At 47.4% G+C, this 14,106-nt stretch overlaps 1 protein-coding gene across 1 annotated transcript in view; it reads left to right on the top strand.

The window, feature by feature from the left end:
* The window catches only part of CUNH17orf99 (chromosome unknown C17orf99 homolog), a 19,609-nt gene extending 6,056 nt beyond the window's left edge, over positions 1-13,553 (top strand). Inside the window, exons 3-6 of the mRNA XM_008848082.2 lie at positions 7,755-8,042; positions 11,748-12,017; positions 12,176-12,263; positions 13,512-13,553. Coding sequence (XP_008846304.1) covers positions 7,755-8,042; positions 11,748-12,017; positions 12,176-12,263; positions 13,512-13,515 — 650 coding nt within the window. The 3' untranslated portion in view covers positions 13,516-13,553. The remainder of the gene's footprint in view (positions 1-7,754; positions 8,043-11,747; positions 12,018-12,175; positions 12,264-13,511) is intronic.
* Positions 13,554-14,106: the final 553 nt, after the last annotated feature.

Here is a 14,106-nt window from a genome sequence, read left to right as displayed (position 1 = left end):
CATTCTTCCCTTTCCTTCCTCCTCTTCCTCTTTGTCTTCCTTCTGCTGCTGCTTCTCCCCCTCCTCCTCCCCCTCCTCCCTCTCCTCCCCCTCCAGGGAGGAGGGAATGCAAAGCAGGCCCACAGCCCCTGCCCTCTCTTCTCAGTCTGGTTCTTCACTTTGTGCCCAGGGCATCCCTCTCTGTTCTGCTTAAGGCCTGCTCTCCGGTGGTATTGACGCAGGTCTCGCTTGATGAGGCACAGGCACAACTATCATTTCCTCATTTGTAGTAAAAAAGAAACAGGTTGTTAGTGTCACAGCTAAAAAAAGAACCGTCTGTTAGGTCTCAGGAAAGTACCTGGGCAGAGGAGGTCCGGCCTCCCCACCATCTCAGCCCACAGCCTCTGCTCACATTTCGGCCGACCAATTCCTGCTAACAAAACTCCTAAAAGGCAGACCGATAAATCATTCTTTGAAGAAATACCGAGTGTGTCTGGTTGCTGACACTGTTCCAGGCCTTGAGAGGCAGAAACAAACCCTACACAGCTACATAGCCCAGTCGAGGCTAGCCTGGGCTACATGGGTGTGGTGGTGCACACCTTTAATCCAAGCACTTGGGAGGCAGAGGCAAGAGACAGGTGGATCTCTGGGAGTTTGAGGCCAGCCTGGTCTACATAGCCAGTTCCAGGCCAGCTGGGGCAATAGAGAGACCCTGTCTCAAAAAGACCAAATAAAAAGAAAACAAAAAAACAGGGGCTAGAAGCACACCTTTAACCCAGCACTTGGGAGGCAAAGGCAGGCGGATCCTCTGGGAATTCGAGGCCAGCCTGGTCTACAGAGTGAGTTCCAGGCAGCTGGAGCTACAGGGAGACCCTGTCTCAAAAAGACTGAAAAAAAAAAAAAAAAAAAAAACTGGGCTAGAGGGACAACTCAGCGGTTAAGAGCACTGGCTGCTCTTGCAGAAGACCTAAGTCCAGTTCCCAGCACCCAAGGACAGCTCACAACTACCTATAACTCCCGCTTCAGGGGATCCAATGCCCTCTTCTGGTATCTGTATGCATGTGTGCAAGCACACACATAGACATAAATAAAAATAAATAAATCCTTTAAAAAGAAAAGATTTCAAGGGCTAGGGACTTAGCTCAGAGTACTGAGATGTACTGTGCACCACCATACCCAGATACTGAGGACTGAATCCAGTGCACGCTCAGCAAGCACTACCAACCTAGCTATATCCCCAGCCCTCCTGACTTAATTTTTCAATGTTTTATTCATTATTTTTATTTCATGTGTATGAGTATAGTACCTGCATGTAGGTAGGTGCACCTGTGTCGTGAAATGCCCTCAGAGGTCAGAAGAGGGCGTCAGATCCCCTGGAACTGGAGTTAGGGACAGTTGTTAGCCGCCATGTGGGTGTGGAATTCAAACCCGGGTCCTCTGCAAGAACAGCCAGTGTTCTTAACCGTGGAGCCATCTCTCCAGCCCCAATTTTATTTATTTTTATTTTTATGTGTACAAGTGTTATGCCTGCATGTATGTAAGTGCGCCTGTGTCATGAATGCCCTTGGAGGACAGAAGAGGCTGTCGGATCCCCTGGAACTGGAGTTAGGGACAGTTGTTAGCTGCCATGTGGGTGCTGGGACTTGAACCCAGGTCTTCTGCAAGAACAGCTAATGCTCTTTAACCCCTGAGCCATCTCTCCAGCCCCCCAACTTAATTTTTTTAAGACTTATTTTATTTTTTATTTAAGTTTGTGTGGGTGTGGGATCCCCTAGAGCCAGAGTTACAGGCAGTTGTGATCCCCTGATGTGGATGCTAGGAACTGAACTTGGTCCTCTGCAAGAAGAGCAAGTACAGCACTTGAGAGGCAGAGGCACGTGGATCTCTGCGAGCTCAAGGCTAGCCTGGTCTACATAGTGAGTTCCAGGCCAGCTGGGGCTGTAGGGAGACCCAAAAAGAACTCCACACCAAAAAAGAACAGCAAGTACTCTTGACTGTTGAGCCATCCCCTCCAGTATGCCTAAATTTTAATTTAAATGATAGAGCCCCTTTTATCAGTGAGATACAGCCATGAGCCACAGAATCCAATAATCTAAAGACAAGCACACTTGTGGGCCCTCGAACTTTCTCTGTAGTTGAAGATGACCTTGAATCCTGACCTTCCTGCTGACATCTTCCAAGTGCAGGATGACAGGCAAGTGTCACCGCACCAGGCTCCAAGATGTGGAGAGACCTTGGCTTCTACAGAGCAAACTGTACTGAATGATTGCAGTCTGTGCACCCTTTGCAAAACAAGGTTCTGTTCATAGCTACTGAAGTGGAAATTAAAGGGACTGGGTTTGGTTTGGTTTTTTCCTTTTCACTTTTAAAAGTCAAGATCATTTCCCTTCAGGAAGGGAGGGGAAAAAATGTCACTACACATTGACCTTAAATCACTTCCCCTGTGAGGCAGATTCTGACCCCCAAAAACCTTTGGATCCTGATGAGGGGAACTTGTTTACCCCAAGGTTCAAACTGGCAAGACAGTCAAAGTCTGCAAGACAGGACAGTTGCTTTAGCAGGACCTCCACTACCTCAAATCTAAATTTTGTTTGCACTTAAAAAAAAGTATCCCCCTCAAAAGTAGGGGTTCTCGCCAGGGTGGTGGCGCACGCCTTTCATCTCAGCACTTGGAAGGCAGAGGCAGACAGATCTCTGTGAGTTGGAGGCCAGCCTAGTAAGTTCCAGGCCAGTTAGGGCTACAGAGAGACCCTGTCTCAAAAAGATAATAAATAATAAATAAATAAATAATAAATAAATAAATACAAATAAATAAAATATATTTTTTAAAGCCACAAAGGAGGCAGGCTCTGTTGGTGTCTGTGCAGGCTGTACAGGGAAGGGTCCTCAGGCCAGAGGCCACCCCTGCCACCACTGCCTCCTCTGCCTGCCTGTCTCAGCTGATCATTCTTAGTTATGGGGCCAGAGGGTCCCCGGCCTCTGCGCTCACCCGAAATGCCTGTAGACACCAAGATCCCCTGAGGCAGTTGGGAACTAGGGTCTGAAAGAAAGCAGGCAGAGGGGTCAGAATTTCCGGGGAGCACTGGGGAGTGTTTGTGAGAGCATCAGTGTCTCCATTGCGGGGAGTTTCAGATTGTGGTGAAGCTTCCCGGTGGCCAAGCAGGATGAGGCCAATGTACGGAGTCCAGATTTACTTTTTCTTTTCCTTTTCTCCCTCTTCATCCTTGTCCTCCTCTTTATTTTATTTTATTTACTTTTTTTTTTCAGTCTTTTTGAGACAGGGTCTCCCTGTAGCCCCAGCTGTCCTGGAACTCACTATGTAGACCAGGCTGGCCTTGAACTCACAGAGATCCACCTGCCTCTGCCTCCCAAGTGCTGGGATTAAAGGCGTGTGCCTCCACACCCAGCCCCTATTTTTCTTTTTTTTTTTTTTTAAATAGGGTTTCACAATACAGCCCTGGTTGGTCTGGAACTTAATATGTAGACCAGGCTGGCTGGGAACTCACAGTGACCCACCTGCCTTTGCCTCCCGAGTACTGGGATTAAAGGTGTGCACCACCATGCCAGACTCCTTTTTTTAAATAATTATGGTTTTTAACCTTTTCTGTGCATGTATTCCTGAGTGTATGTGTGCACTATGTATGAAGGAGCCTGTGGAGGTCAGAAGAGGGTTTTTGGATCCCCTGGAACTGGAGTTACAAATAGTTATTAGCTGCCATGTGGGTGCTGGGAACTGAACCCAGGTCCTTGGAAAAGGGCAGCCAGTGCTTGTAACCACTGAGCCATCTCTCCAGCCCACCCCTCCACACATTCCCCCTCCCCACACTTTTTAGTGAAGGCAGGCTCTCAGATAGCCTAGGCTGGACTCAAATTTGTGTACCAAGGATGATTTTGAATTCTGATTCTCTGCCTCCACCGCCTCAACTCCTGGGACTACAGGTGTGTACCTCACCTGGCTTCATTCAGCACGAGGTCTTTGTATTTCTTTTCTTGTACCCCTGCCCAGAACTACTCCTACCCACACTATTCCATTGTTTCCTTACTCATCTGTAATACATGGTTCTGTCCTACACCTCTGCTCCAAGGTGTCTGGTTTAATCCCAGTGGCTGTTTTAGGGAGTCAGCAAGGACAACATGAGGCCCAAAATGGCAGAAAAGGCCCTTGTCCCATTATACTCTATTTTAGAGAGACAGAGAGACAGAGAGACAGACAGAGACAGAGAGAGAGACAGAGAGAGAGACAGAGACAGAGAAGGCACTCATGAGCAGGTTTGCAATCCAGAAGGGGGAGGTGTCCTGGACCTGGGTTGAAGGCAGGAGGCCACCCTGAGCCCAGGGAGGAGTGTGTCCAGGTGCAATGAGCAGGCTTGTTACCTAGAGCGGTCTCCCACTCCTCAAAGGCTTACTTTACCAGGACGTGGACAGCACACTTTGGTGATGCAGTTCTCAGGAGGCTGATGTGGGAAGATTGTGACTTTGAAGCCAGCCCAGATTATATGGCAAATTCTAGGCGAAGCCCAACTACATAGAGAAAAGACCCTACCTTGTCTGAAAAAAAAAAAAAAAGAAATTCACATAACAGAAAATTAACTATTTAAAGGTATCACTCGATGCCAGGCATGGTGGTGCACGCCTTTAGTCCCTGCATTCCGGAAGCAGAGGCAGGCGGATCTCTGTGAGTTCAAGGCCAGCCTGGTCTACATAGTGAGTTCCAGACCATAGTGAGTTCCTGTAGCTGTGGCTACAGGGAGACCCTGTCTCAAAAAGATCAAAAAAAAAAATTAAAGGTATCACTCAGGGTTCGGGTTGTAGATATCACTCAGGGCTGGAGTTGTAGCTCAGTTGGTAGAGGACTTGCCTATCAGCACAAGGCCCTGGGTTTACTCCCTAGAACCACATAAAATTGTGGTGTCAAATGCCTTTAGTTTTAGCACTTGGGAGGTAGAGGCAGGAGAACCAAGAATTTAAGGTCATCCTCAGCTACATAGTGAGTTTGAGGCCAGCCTGGGCTACATAAAACCCTGTCACCAAAAAATTAAACATTCATAATGTCAATTTACTAGAAATGTGATACCCAAGTATTTATTGTTAATTGTGGCTAAATATTCCTAGGAATGCCTACCCTTAGCTTTGGGTAAGTGACACTACTTGTTATGAGACTGTGAATATAATCTTCTTGTGAAACTGCATTTTCAAGTAGATTTTAAAAATATTTTATTATTTTTAGTTCATGTGTATGAGTTTATTGTCTGCCTGTATGTAAGTGCTCCTGTGTCATACATGCCCATGGAAGTCAGAAGAGGGTATCAGATCCCCTGGAACTGGAGTTACAAATGATTGTTAGTCACCATGTGGGTGCTGGGAATCAAACCTGGGTCCTCTGCAAGAGAGCCAATGCTCTTAGCTGCTGAGCCATCTCTCCAGCCCCTCAAGGAGATGTATTAATGCATAATCTTATTAAACTTTTATCTTTTCTCTTTAAAACAACTAAAGATTAAAGTGATAATTCACTACCTTTTAGCAAATGTGTTCAGCACCCCAAAAGGAGAACTCTCACGGCTAAGCAGTGACTCTATGTTCCCTTTCCTGGTCCTGCTAAGCACAAGCCTGCTTCTTCTCTGTGGATTTTCCTATTTTGGATCTTTCACAAAAACAGGCTTATAGCCTGGCACAGTGGCACACACTAGTAACCCCAGAATGTAAGAAACCAAGGTGAAAGGATTGTGAGTTTGAGTCTAGTCTAGGCTACACAAGACCGTATCTCTCTAAAAAAATAATCTATGCTGGTGTTAGACAGGCGTGTCCTCTGAAAGAACTGTCAACAGCTGAATATCTGAACCCTAAGAGACTCTGTAGAAAGGGAGGACAGTCAGCCCTCCCACCCAGTCAGTCAGCTTCAGTTGCATGAGGGGTGGACTTGGAAGAAGCCAAGGAGGCCATGGGAGTTCACCATCTTGGCGGAACTCTGGCAGTCTCGGATCTGGAAAGCTCAGCCAAGATGTAGGGAAAAAACCCCATGGGCACATGCCTTTGTAAGTGGTGCCCACACACCTTTAGTGCCAGCACTTGGGAGGGAGAGTCAGGTGGATCTCTGTGAGTTCAAGACCAGCCTGGTCTACAGGGAGACCCTATCTCAAAAAGACAAAAAAAAAAAAAAAAATTGAGGCTAGAAAGATGGTTCGGTGGTTAAGAGCATTGGCTGCTCTTGCAGAAGACCTGGGTTTGGTTCCCAGCACCCACATGGCAGCTCACAACTCTCAGTAACTCCAGTTCTAGGGGATCTGATGTCCTCTTCTGGCCTCTGCAGGCATTTCAGGACACAGGTACACTTACATATAGGCAAAAGACAACACATTAAAAAAAATAATGTGGGGCTGGAGAGATGGCTCAGCAGTTAAGAGCACTGACTGCTCTTGCAGAGGACCCGGGTTCGATTCCCAGCACCCACATGGCAGCTCACAACTCTCAGTAACTCCAGTTCTAGGGGATCTGATGTCCTCTTCTGGCCTCTGCAGGCATTTCAGGACACAGGTACACTTGCATACATGCAGGCAAAATACTCATAAATATAAAATAAAAATAATAAATAAAATATTAAAACAATAATAACCTGGGCATGGTGGTGCACACCCTTACTCCCAGCACTGGGGAGGCAGAGGCAGGTAGATCTTTGTGAGTTCAAAGTCAGCCTTCTACACATAGAGAATTCCAGGTCAGCTGGGGCTACATAGTAAGACTCTGTCTCAAAAATTAACTAACTAAATAAATAAATAAATAAATTTTTTAGATATTTTATTTTTTAATTATTTTTTATGTGTATGAGTATATTGCCTGCATGTATGTAAGTGTACCTGTGTTATGCAATGCCCACAGGGTTCAAAAGAGAACATCAGATCCCCTAGAACTGGAGTTAAGGATGCCTGTTAACCACGTTGGTGCTGGGAATTGAACCCAGGTCTTCTGCAAAAGTAGCCAGTGCTCTTAACTGCTGAGCTAGCTCTCCAGCCCCAGTAATAATTTTTTAAAGAAAACTTATCTCTCTTTTTGTTTGTTTGTTTGTTTTGTTTTGTTTTTTGAGACAGGGTCTCCCTGTGGCCCCGGCTGGCCACTTCGTAGACCAGACTGGCCTCAATCACAGGGATCTGCCTGCTTCTGCCTCCTGAGAGCTAGGATTAAAGGTGTGCACCACTGCACCCAGTTTTCATTTGAACTCTTAATGCTGAGTTATCGCTCTAGCCTCTCAGAGAAAAACTGGACTCACACAAAAGCTTCCCTTGTGTCTGACTGAGACATAGCATCATGTCAAGATTTGTGTTGCAGCATGTGTTATGCTTAATACTTTTGTCAGTGCTGGAGATCAAACGGAGGCAGGCTCGGGCTCTCCCGTGGAACCATACCTCCAAGCACTCAGTCTTTAATACTGAGTAATATTCCTTTGTGTGTCTCTGCTGCATCTTGTTCATCTATTCAACTAAGAGTTGAGGCTGTTTCCACCTCTTGCTGGCTGTGATCAGAGCTGCCGCTGCTGTGTGCATGTGTGTGTGCGCGTGTGTGTGTGCGTGCATGTGTGTGCTTGTGTGTGCGTGTGCATGTGTGTGTGTGTGCATGTGCGTGTGTGTGTGTGTGATGTCGGAGTCTGTTTTCAGTTCTGTTGCAATGTGTCTAGGAATACAGTTGCTGGACTAAGTCTCTCTCTCTCTCTCTCTCTCTCTCTCTCTCTCTCTCTCTCTCTCTCCTTTTTTTTTCTCTCTTTCCCTGACTGGCTTTCCTCATAGACATCACCATTGCCTACAAAGTCCTGGAGGTTTACCCTCAAAGCCGTCTAGTGCGCATAACATGCGAGGCACCCAAGTTGCCCCAGCCCATCACCTACTCTCTCTTGGCCAGCCGAGGCATCCTGGTGGCAAAAAAGGTGGTACACAACTCCAGCCCCGCCTTATTCAACATCAACATCACACTCAAGTCCAGTCCGGACCTACTCACCTACTTCTGTCAGGCGGCCTCCAACTCCATCACCTATGGGCCCAGCACGAGACTGCAGATGTACTGGGAACTGTGGACCAGTGAGTGCGGGAGCATGGAAGGGGTCAGGGGCCTGTTGGGATGTAATTAATGGGAGCCCCTGGCCTAGGGGAGGGAATGGTGGACTCTGAAATGGGGAGGTCAGAGGAGAGAGAGGAGGGCCACAGAGTGGGGAGAGTCTGCTCAGTTCCCTGGTGCCCCAGTGCACAGCCTCCTGACAGGGTGGTCCTGGCCTGGAGCTGGCACTACAGACATGACTGTGAATTACCTCAGGTCACCTGCACAGACTCAGAGGCAGTCAGGTTCCCATCTGCAGTGATGGGCTGAAGCTCTCTGGGGTTGAGGAAGTTACTCTAGGCAACCAGTAAGTGACGGAAGCTGGTTTCAAACCCCATCCTATCCACTCCTGCTTTTTTCCATTTCTGTCCCAGATGCCACTGCTTTCTTAGTGGGAGCCCTGACCAGTGGGAACCAGGAAGTATTGCTGGCCTCAGTGGGTCCAACATCCCTATACCCTAAGCACACCAGAGAAATAGCCTAGAAGAGGGTGCCCAGGGTCTGGAGCCCAGCAGATGGAAGAATGTGGTTTCCACACATGCCAGCTATGGGCCTTAGACAAGTCAATTTCTTAGTTGTTTCACCTGTGAAACCAGGTGATCACAGAACCGTCCCAGGGAGCTTAGAGATGATTGAGTGAGGCGCTGCAGAGAGGGCTCAGTGGTGTAACTGCTGCTTTTGCAGAGGACCTGACTTCAGTTCCCAGAACCCACATGAGCTCAACTCCAGCTCCAGCTCCAGCTCCAGCAGATCCAGTGCCCTCTTCTGGCCTCTGTGGGCACCTGTACTCAGTGCACATATACACTTAGGTGCACGCACACACATGCACACACACACACACAATAAAATTAAAGCCGGGTGTGGTGGTACACACCTTTGATACCAGCACTTGGGAGGCAGAGGCAGGCCAATCTCTGTGAGTTCAAGGCCAGCCTGCATAGCAAGTTCCAGGCCAACTGGGATTACAGAGAAACCCTGTCTCAAAAAGACAAAAGAAAAAAAAAAGGAAACGAAATTAAGAAAGCAGGAAAGAAGAGTATTCGTCATTTCAAGGTTGCTTTCTTTGGAAGGCACAGTCTTAACAACAGAGACTTAGCAGACAGCATCCGAGGCAGTGTAGCTCAGTGGTAGCAAGTTTGCCTAGAGCACAAAACCCTGCATTCCTCATGAAAGCTAGAGGAGAAAAACAAACAGAAAAATAAACACCAGGTTCCCTTCAGTCACCATTTATTTACTTACTGAGACAGGGTTTCATGCTGTAACCTGGGTTGGCCTGGAATTCTCTATGTAGTCAAGGCTGACCTTGAATTCATGGCAAGTATCCTGCCTCAGACTCTTTTCTAAAAGTTGAAAACTTTTTTTAAAAAGATTTATTTATTATTTTTATTTTATGTGTATGCATGTATTGCCTGCATGTAGATAAGTGCACGCATGTCATGCAATGCCCTTGGAGGTCAGAGAGGTTGCGGATCCCCTGGGACTGGAGTTACAGACAGTTGTTAGCTGCCATGTGGGTGCTGGGATTCGAACCTGGTCTTCTGCAAGAACAAGCAGTGTTCTTAACCACTGAGCCATCTCTCCAGCCCCTAAAAATTGTAAACTTTACTATTAAAAAAATTAAATTGCTGGGCATGGTGGCACACGCCTTTAATCTCAGCACTTGGGAGGCAGAGGCAGGCAGATCCTCTGTGAGTTTGAGGCCAGCCTGGTCTACAGAGTGAGTTCCAGTGAGCTGGAGCTACAGGGAGACCCTGTCTCAAAAAAACCAAAAAAAAAAAGACCAAAAGAAATTTTAAATTATGTGTACGTGTCTGTCTGTCATCTATCTGTCTGTATGTGTACCACATGTGTGTAGGTGCCCAGAGAGGCCAGAAGAGGGTGTGGATCTCCTGAAGCTAGAATTACTGGCAGTTTTGAGCTGCCTGACAGAGGTGGGAATCAAACTCCGGTTTTCTACAAGAGCAGTAAGTCTGCTTAACTGCTGAGCCAGCTCTCTAGCCCCCTTTTTTCCTTCTTTTTCTTTTCCATTTTTTTTTCCCTTAGACTCTTGAAGGCGGGGATTTGAGGCGACCACGCCTGGCTGGGTCACTGTTTTTTGCTAAGGATTAGCTCAGAGGACTCTTTAACCCTGCCAACAGAAAACAGCCTGTAGGGCAAATCTGGATGTTCTCTCTGATCCAGAATTCTCAGAAGGTCAGATAATGTGATCAGTTTTAGCTTGGTGAGGTGAAACTTAGCATGTGTGACTCCGTTGTTATTTTTAGCCTTGTCTGTGCAGAAGCTTAGCTCAAAACAATGGCCTCCTGTAATTTTGACTTAACTGAGAAAATATAATTAGGGACGCCAGATAAATTTTACATAGGACATACTGACACTAAAAAAAAGGATTCATTGTTGGCAGATGAGATGGCAAATGTGTTTGCCCACAAACCTGCTGACTTGAGTTCAATCCCTGGGCCCCATGTGATTGAAGGAAGAAACTGATAGCCCAAAACTGTCCTCTCACCTTCATGTGTTCATGCATGTGTGTCTGTGTACATGTACACAAAAAGTAAATGAACATAGAAAAAAAACACTCACTGTGTATCTGAAGTTCAAATTTAACTGGGTACCTGCCAGTTTTATTTGCTGAGCCTCACAACCAGAAATGGACTTCAGGGAAACAAAACCAAGAGCCAGGCATGGAGGTGCCACACCATGATTCCACGCAAGAGGCTGAGGCAGGAGAATCCATGCAAGTTGGAGTCTAGCTAGGGTTACATGAAACATTGTCCCCCAAAAAGCTGGTACGGTGTCACACTCGGGAGGCAGAGGCAGGAGGATTGAAAATTTGAGGCCAGCCTGGTCTGTATAAGTTCCTGTCTTAAAATATATTAGCTGGGTGTAGTGGCGCACACCTTTAATCCCAGCACTCAGGAGGCAGAGACAGGCGGATCTCTGTGAGTTCAAGGCCAGCCTGGTCTACATAGTGAACTCCAGGCCAGCTGGGGCTACAGGGAGACCCTGTCTCAAAAAAACCAAACCAAACCAAACCAAAACAAACAAATAAAAAAATATATATATATATATTAAAAAACAGGGCCAGCAGATAGCTCCATGGGTAAAGCGCTTGCCTTGCAGGCCTGATGACCTGAGTTCAATCCCTGGAATCTATGTAAAGGTGGAAGGAGAGAATCGGCTCCCCAGAAGTTGTCCTCTGACCTCCACATGCACACACACCCACCAATGGTAACTAAGAAAAGATTTAAGGGACTGGAGAGATGGCTCAGGGGTTAAGAGCACTGGCTGCTCTTGCAGAGGACTGGGGTTTGGTTCCCCAGCACCCACATGGTGGCTCGCAACCACCTGTAACTCCAGTTCCAGGGGATCTGATGCCCTCTTCTGACTGCCACAGTCACTGCATGCATGGGTGCCCTTATGTACATGCAGGCATAACACTTGTGCACATAAAATAAAAAATAAATAGTTAAAAAAATTAAATGCCAAAGAAGAAATAATAAATTTAAAATGAAATTGTGTGGTACACATTGCAAGCAGTCTAGAAGCCCAGACATGCAGTGGAGAGGGCATCCTGGCGGCCTGCCTGGGGGAGGTGGCAGTCGCGGCTAAGCCTCTGGGCTCATGAGGCATGTTGTAAGGAGCAGAAACGCAGTTCATCATACCTGTGCTACCCCCTCCCACCCTGCCAGAGCCGGTGTCCCAGCTGCAGGCTAACTTCACTCTGCAAGATGGAGACTTAGGCCCCACAGTGGAGCTGTCCTGCCTGGCATCCTCGGGCAGCCCACCCATCACCTATCGCTTGATTGGGAACGATGGTCGTGTTTATGCACAGCAGAAGCCACTCCATGGGCAGCCGGCCAGCTTCTCCCTCCCACTGACCCGGATGTCCGGCTGGTTCCGGTGCCAGGCTGAAAACAGAGTCGGTGTCCAGAACAGCCCCCGTACCCTGCTCCCCCCAGGTGAGAGGGCCTTTCCAGGCTGGGGTGGGGATGACATCAGTGCCTAGGAAGGAGCTCAGGGTTGGGGAACAGCTAGGCCTGGCCACTGCCCAAGCGGGGCTCGGGCAGGATGCCGTGGGCCTCCCTTGGCCCAGCCCAGCTTCTCCTGACCCTCACAGGGGAGCTGTCCTTGATGCGCACCGTTGTGACAGCCGGCAGTCTCATCTCCATTGCATCCATTGGTTCTGGGATGCTGGGCTGGACCAGGTAAGCCACAAGAGCTTGAGGTGGGGAGGCAGGGGCTGCTGACCACCGCTGTGACCATCTGGGGTCCTGACTGGCTTATAGGGTGTGATGGCCACCAAGTTACAAGGCCCCAACCCAAAGCTGAGCAAGAAGGTCAAAGGCTGGCAGTTGGCGTGTCCCTCATCCATTCCCACCCTAACTGGGGCTCCCAGCTGACCTCTGGTGAGGGAGTCCCTAGAGTCTCACGGGGCCTCCCAGGACCATGTGGGCCCAGAATTCTGTCCTCTGGAAGAGCACCACTGTCGGCCTCTCATAAGCCATCACATCACTGACGTGTGAAGTGGTCAAGGCCTTTGCAGATGCTACTGGCCTTGACTGGTGGCCACTTAATGTCTCAGCTTGATATTCGCTGAACCTTTTGGTCCATCCTCCCACATCTGTCCTTCCCAGAGGCCCCACTCATGAGAGACCAGGTCACCTCTCTGAGACTCACTGTTCCTTTCTATAAAATGGGGTGCAGAGGCCTGGTTCCTATTGGTCATGTGACTAGGGGCCAGCACATGGCCTCTTGGTGATTCAGTGCCCTCTGCTTTTAATGAGGTAAGTGCATTGATGCACTTGGCACCATAAAAGTGGGTGAGTCTGCTTGACCTGGACCATAACTCCCTTGTCATCAGGTTGTGACCAGAAGCCTGAGACTTGGCAGTATCCCCTAAGAGCACCCTGGGCTTGCCTCACTGCCCTATACAAAGAGCTACCATTGAAAGGAAGACAAGCTGTTTGTGTGGGGGTTGGGGGGGCAAACAAAATAGTAGATATATGCAGTGCACAATGAAGCCTCAGGGAGCAGAATTATATTGCATGTGGGATTTGTGCTGGAGGAGAAAGGCTGCTCGCAGCTCTGACCACAAAAACAAACACAGGTGACTAAGAGACAATGGATATGCTTACTACTACTGCATTAGAGCCCTGCTTCTTAAACTGTGAGTCACAACCACATATGGGGTTACATAATTGAATGTGAGGGTCATCAAAACTTTGGTAATAGTAAAAGGTTTTTCGATGTGATGACCCAGGCCTGTAATCCCAGCACTTGGAAAATGCAGGCTGCAGAATCAAGAGTTCAGGGTTCGTCTGGGCTTCATAAATCTCATCTCAAAGAACTAAAAAGTTAATAAGTAAAAATAAAAGCAAAAATTGCTGGCTTGAGTTTTTAAAAATATTTTATTATTTTTATTTTATGTATATGCGTGTATTGCCTGCATGTAGGTAAGTGCACCTGTGTCGTGCAATGCCCGCTGAGGACAGAAGAGGCTGTCGGATCCCCTGGAACTGGACTTACGGACAGTTGTTAGCCCCATGTAGGTTCTAGGATTCGAACCTGGGTCTTCTGCAAGAACAGTGTTCTTAACCGCTGCACCATCTCTCCCACCCCTGACATGAATTTTATATAAAAAAAATTGTTAAGTGAATTTTGGCTTGAGGATAGACCAGAATCTCTAACAAACATACTTCTGCCATTTTGTACTGTGCATTTATGGAAGTGACAGTCTCAGTACTGACAATTAGGAAATCAAAATATCAGTCAACTCTGAAAAACGTTGAAGATGCTCTACATCCTACAGTAGCAAATATCCAGCCAAGATTTAATTATTTATGTAATATAAACAAACACATCTGTCTCAGTAGCAAATTTGTTTTCAGTTATAATAAATGGCACAGTTATATGTATACCAAAGAATGTTGGGTTTTTTTGTTTTATCTATTTTTTTTTGAGATAGATCTCATGTATCCCATGCTGCCATTGAACTTATGTGTAGCCAAAGATGACCTTAAGCTTCTGATCATCCTGCCTCCACCTCCT

The sequence above is a fragment of the Nannospalax galili genome, unplaced genomic scaffold (assembly GCF_000622305.1).
Source record: "Nannospalax galili isolate Female #2095 unplaced genomic scaffold, S.galili_v1.0 scaffold1684, whole genome shotgun sequence".
Taxonomy (NCBI): Eukaryota; Metazoa; Chordata; class Mammalia; order Rodentia; family Spalacidae; genus Nannospalax; species Nannospalax galili.
The sequence above is the reverse complement of the archived record's forward strand: the minus strand, read 5'-3'. Positions and strand labels throughout refer to the sequence as shown.